Source organism: Aplysia californica, unplaced genomic scaffold (genome assembly GCF_000002075.1).
Source record: "Aplysia californica isolate F4 #8 unplaced genomic scaffold, AplCal3.0 scaffold00047, whole genome shotgun sequence".
Taxonomy (NCBI): Eukaryota; Metazoa; Mollusca; class Gastropoda; order Aplysiida; family Aplysiidae; genus Aplysia; species Aplysia californica.
The window spans coordinates 679,852-684,871 of NW_004797317.1; the positions used below are offsets into that span (position 1 = coordinate 679,852).

Genomic DNA, 5,020 nt, shown 5'->3' on the forward strand with positions numbered 1-5,020 from the left:
GGGGGGGGGGGTGGAGAGGTTGGCAAGAGGGTTTCAAATGTCATGAGCACCGATTGTATTTATTCTAGAAAAAGCAAAAGAGGGAATAAATGAAGAAAGATTTGCGTTACCTTTTCGGAGTGTTCCTGATGAGTTCCGAGAAGTTACGAAAGTAAGAGGGCGAGATGTTGATGATGGTTTCATTTTCTGTGAAGTCTGTAATTCCTATTTCTGGGGCTGTCAGCAACGATGTCACGAACCGCATGAAGTCGAATTCTCCCTGTTTTGTTTTGTTCATTGGTTTGTTTTCAAACACACGCACACACACACACATACACAAATGAACAGAAAATGCTCAGTGTTTGATGGAGATCGTAAAATTTCAATATAAAAGAATTCTAAAGGGGAATAATGATGACTTGATTAGAGAGTAACACCAAGAGACATGGCTACTTTCTGAAAAATAATATCGTTAAAACAAACTTAGAATGAGGAAAAATTTAGTGTCACTGCCCTCTTTTCCCGCTGCTACTAGGTCTCTATATCAACTTCCCAACCCCAATGCTTTCTTGTCGTATCTCCATTTTTAATAACAGTGAAAACGGTTCATAACGAAGAGTGAGCTTAAGAAGATATCACATTTTCACTGTTAAAAATGGAGATACGACACGAAAGCCCCGAGGTCTCGATTGAGAAAAACAAAGTACTTTAAAAAAAGGGAATAATTCCAGATGTAAATCATATTTCGATACTGCTGTGGAGTCAGGGTATCAATGAAGGGAATTGTATATAAAGTCAAATTAACAACTTTAAAGTTTGAAACAACAAATTAATCCGAAATTTCTACTACAAACGTGCCTTATTCCTTTGTTTGATTGCTGTATAAATACTTTGGACCGTGATCATAGATTTTAGATTTATTTTAAAGCAGGTTTGAAGCGTTTACTTGCAAGGCAAACTTCTTTTGACATATTAATACATTTTCGATAAAAAAAGGAACTTCGTAGAATTCTCTTGCCCAGACTGCAAACGTTGCGTTTGACAGTCCTACACGTTTGGGGTACATTGTTTTTACAGTATGCACAGGCTTTTAAACAAATAATATGCTCTTTGTCCTCTTTTAAGGGTGTTGATGATTGGAAATAACTGCGAAAATATGAAGTTCAGTAGCTCAACGTAGTGTTCCACTGTCAGGGGTCTGAAATTCGATCCCCGTTAGTGTTGTTTTATTTTTTCCTCACGTTTTCTACTCCCCTGTGTCCGTAGGATGGAACACTTAGTCTTCTATGGTAAGAAAAAAAATGTCAGAGGTCCCATGTGAAAGTGTTTCCTTTTAGAGATTCCTAGGTGGTCCTAAAATGACCATCGTCCAGGCAAAAATCAAAATTAATTCCTCTCCATAAATGGAGTCACTGATGTCAGTATATTTCAATGTTAAGAGTTCCCTCGAAAATCTGCTTGACAGACAAGGGATGATTTTTCGGTCTATGTATATAGGACGTCCGTGTGCATATAACCAACTGCACTATGGAATTTTCACATCCAATTCCTCACTGAGCTCAAGCGGAAGAAAACTGCGAAAATTGTTCATGCCGTAATGGATGCGCAGTATAGCACCAAGCACAGTCGCAGAGGTAGTAATGTACTCACCGTACTGTAGTTTCCATGGACTTCTGACAAGGTCATGGGGTTGTATAGGGCTTCTGCGTCCCGCCTCTCCTCGGAAGGGACCAACATCTGGGGGAGAGGGTGTATTTAAGAAAAAGACTTTCTATTCGACATCCATGAAGGGAACTGTAAAAATAAGAATTTTCACGAAGCACAAGGTGCTACTAAAATTTCCATCTCTTCAGATTAAAAAAATACACAATGTCGTGTGCTATCACTATGCTCAGCAAGTTCATGGGAAATAGCTAGAAAATTGAATATGATGAAATCAGCATACATCAATAATAGAGAAGTATATCATGTAACGGTTACCTCAAAATTTAGGACACCGAAAAAAGCGTAAGGCTTTTCATTTTTCAAGCAATCTCTGAGTTATTTAGTGAGACCATCAACTACTACACTTCAATACTTTCGTCAAACACAAAAACTGAATATCATTACTTTTGCTTTAGCAGCTTATTTTGTATGTTGTATCGGTAAAAACCCGAATATTTTATAAAGGGGCAGGGTTATAAAAAATCACCCACAGAAAGACTAAAAACATTATGCTTATACAAGGTTGACAAAATGTTGCAATATAACTGTGAATACATCAGGAGAAATCTGAGCCCACCTAGTCGAAAAGCGTGGAAGCCTTAGTATCTTTAGTACCAAAATCTTAGGAAATGAGATAATTTACGTAATCCGTGAAAAAAGTGTGAAAGAAAAGCAACTTCCACATGATATTCCTCGCAGTTACCCAAGAATGATGGTTATAGCCATTCAAATCCCTATCTATTATCTTCAATCACACTGAAAACAGTTATAACAACAAACGTTGCAATTTATATGATCCCGTTAAAATGTTTGTAGCACCGTGCTTGTTGTAAAGATACAATAATTCACTATTAGTGTCAGACTATCTATTAACTATTAGGTGATTAGAACGTTTACTCTTCAACTTGTAGTGTTACTTACGTCCATAAATCAAATCGAAGAGTTTACCCTCTGTCTGTCTTCGGTCCTAAATCCAAACGCACCTATGTGACTTCATTGGTACTATAATTTGTGAACACAAATAAAACTATAACCCTTCAGAACCATTTTGCCGCGCACATAGTACTTAGGAATGTTTAGCTCTTTGGATGAAGTGCACAGGTTCAGTAGCCTCACGGCATTGCTTTTTTTAAAAACAAACTGTATAATATTATAGCTGGGATAGTTCATTTCTGCTTAGTTTGGGGTTAATTTCATTCAATAATAGTGTAAAAATATTGAGTTGCTAATGCTGAAAATTTGAATGACAGAATGAGAAGCATACAAAGGAGATAGCGTGCCGTATACTTATAGTAACAGGAATTACCTCTAGGCCAAGGATTTCTAATTATTGAACTTTCGTCTCAAACGTTAACATAACGGATTTTTATCATCACCTGTGCCAGCTGTATTTCGAAATCCACAATGTCCTCCACATCTTGCTGAGCCGTGACGGGATCTGCAAACCCCATGGTCTCTGCCACTCTGTAGATGAATGTCTGGTAGGCCATGAGCATAGTGTCATTTCGGGGGACCAGGTAGTACTTCTGACCCGGCATGCCCAAACGAGGTTGGTCTATCTGTATTAAAATAGTAATAATGATTACTTTTTTAATACATTATCTGAAATCAAGTGGGAAAATGCTTTAATTTTATTTACTATTTTATTGTTTTATTTCTTTTCGTTCTTTCTTTCTTTGAGGGGTCTTCATGAAAAAGGTAATATTTGACCTCAGTTACCTAAAGAATACTTATCAAGTAACAACGCCGAGAATTGTGAATACTAATTGCTATCATTCCAACAGGCTGAAATGTGTACGATAAAACTGTTGTAAAATATGGCGTTCAACTCATTTTAATCAAATAAACAGGTCTCTTTACCTTCAATACGTGAACACTCGAGTTTTTGTCATCGACATCTGGATAGATGCCCACCAGGAGGCTAGACCCTTGTTCGGTGGCGTTAATTACGACGTCAGTGAGATCAAACGTGACGTCGTTCCAAGATGTAGAGATAAGAGGAGAGTCTCCGATATTGGCCTTGAGCCAATCCTTGAAGTGTTGGTCACCTCGATTGTTCATTGTTTCTTTGAAAAAATAAAAGAAACAACATTGAAAATCTGAAATATATTTCACAAGATCTTTTCATTTCAAATACATCTTGGTCTTTTAGTCAGACAATTGTCAAAGTTAAAAATGTCCGAGTTGTGACTTAAGAAATGTATAAAAAAGTTTATTTCATGTTGTATAGGCCTACACGTAACCACATGAGATGCCAATGGTACAATCACTATACTTTCAAATGCCGTATTGCATTAATTTGGGAACTGTTTGGGGGCAGTAATTTATAAATACCCATTGCAAAATATCAGAAAATGAACACTTTTCTTTCTACTTACTCTGTCAAGATGCTACACCACATATTAACGTTTCCTCCCCAGTTCTACGGTAATCACGCCATACAGCAGGCGTTGCACTCGTTGAACAGATAAAACGTTCACAGGCCCTAACATTTTAAAACTTCAACCGTTTCTTTTTATTTTCGTAGGATTGCACAAATTGTTGAAAGTTGCAAAGGGAATATTTCCCCCAAGAACTTACCCATGTCAAGACAAGACTGGTATAAGTTTCTGGCACTCGTCACCGCTTGGAGTTCATCACTTGCTGGCGGTTCCTCCAATATTCCTCAGAAACAAATAATTGAGAAAGTCTACTTTGAAAAACAGTTTATGTTTAGAGTTAATAACGACGGAGACAAATAATATCGTATATGAACGAAAAGACGAAGACTCCGGAACTTAAGTAAAAAAAAAAATAGTGAAATGGCAAAGGTTTAACACACATATGCACACTAGCAGGTTACTTTCGAATCGGTATCTCCGAGACTTAAGTCCATCGACAAAATGACCAGCCAAAATAATAGGAAATTCACGTAAAGTGCCTTTCCCAAGGGCACAACGTTGGACCGAGCTGAGGCTCGAAACCCCAAACCTGCAATCTCACGATTATGGGTCCAGTAACCTAACCACTAGGCTACAAACACTACAGGATCTAGTGTGGTGTCTACCTCTTTTCAACATGATATTATCTATCGAAGGGTAAATCTACGAATTAATGTTCGCTCATGACAGGACGAGAAAAAGGTACTTTAATTGTACCCAAGGAGATTAAAAGTTCTAAGCTCCTTGATTGTACCCCCAAAACACCAGTGGCTTAAACTTCTCAACCCCTGCCCTTTCCCCCGACTCCTTCCTCTTCCCAGAATTGTATTAAAATAAAATATTTTCCGGTTTCTTTGATAAGGCATTGTGGAGCTGAGAGAGTACAGAGACGCGTGGGGTGGGGAGGGGGTGGGGGT

General features: G+C 37.9%; 1 protein-coding gene across 1 annotated transcript in view; it reads right to left on the reverse strand.

The window, feature by feature from the left end:
* Positions 1-5,020, reverse strand: part of LOC101846719 (neprilysin-1-like) — a 28,769-nt gene that overhangs the window by 18,715 nt on the left and 5,034 nt on the right. Inside the window, exons 3-7 of the mRNA XM_035968225.1 lie at positions 4,264-4,347; positions 3,544-3,749; positions 3,039-3,242; positions 1,630-1,695; positions 111-259 (exon numbers count right to left, since the gene is read on the reverse strand). Of these exons, the coding sequence (XP_035824118.1) occupies positions 111-259; positions 1,630-1,695; positions 3,039-3,242; positions 3,544-3,749; positions 4,264-4,347 (709 nt within the window). The remainder of the gene's footprint in view (positions 1-110; positions 260-1,629; positions 1,696-3,038; positions 3,243-3,543; positions 3,750-4,263; positions 4,348-5,020) is intronic.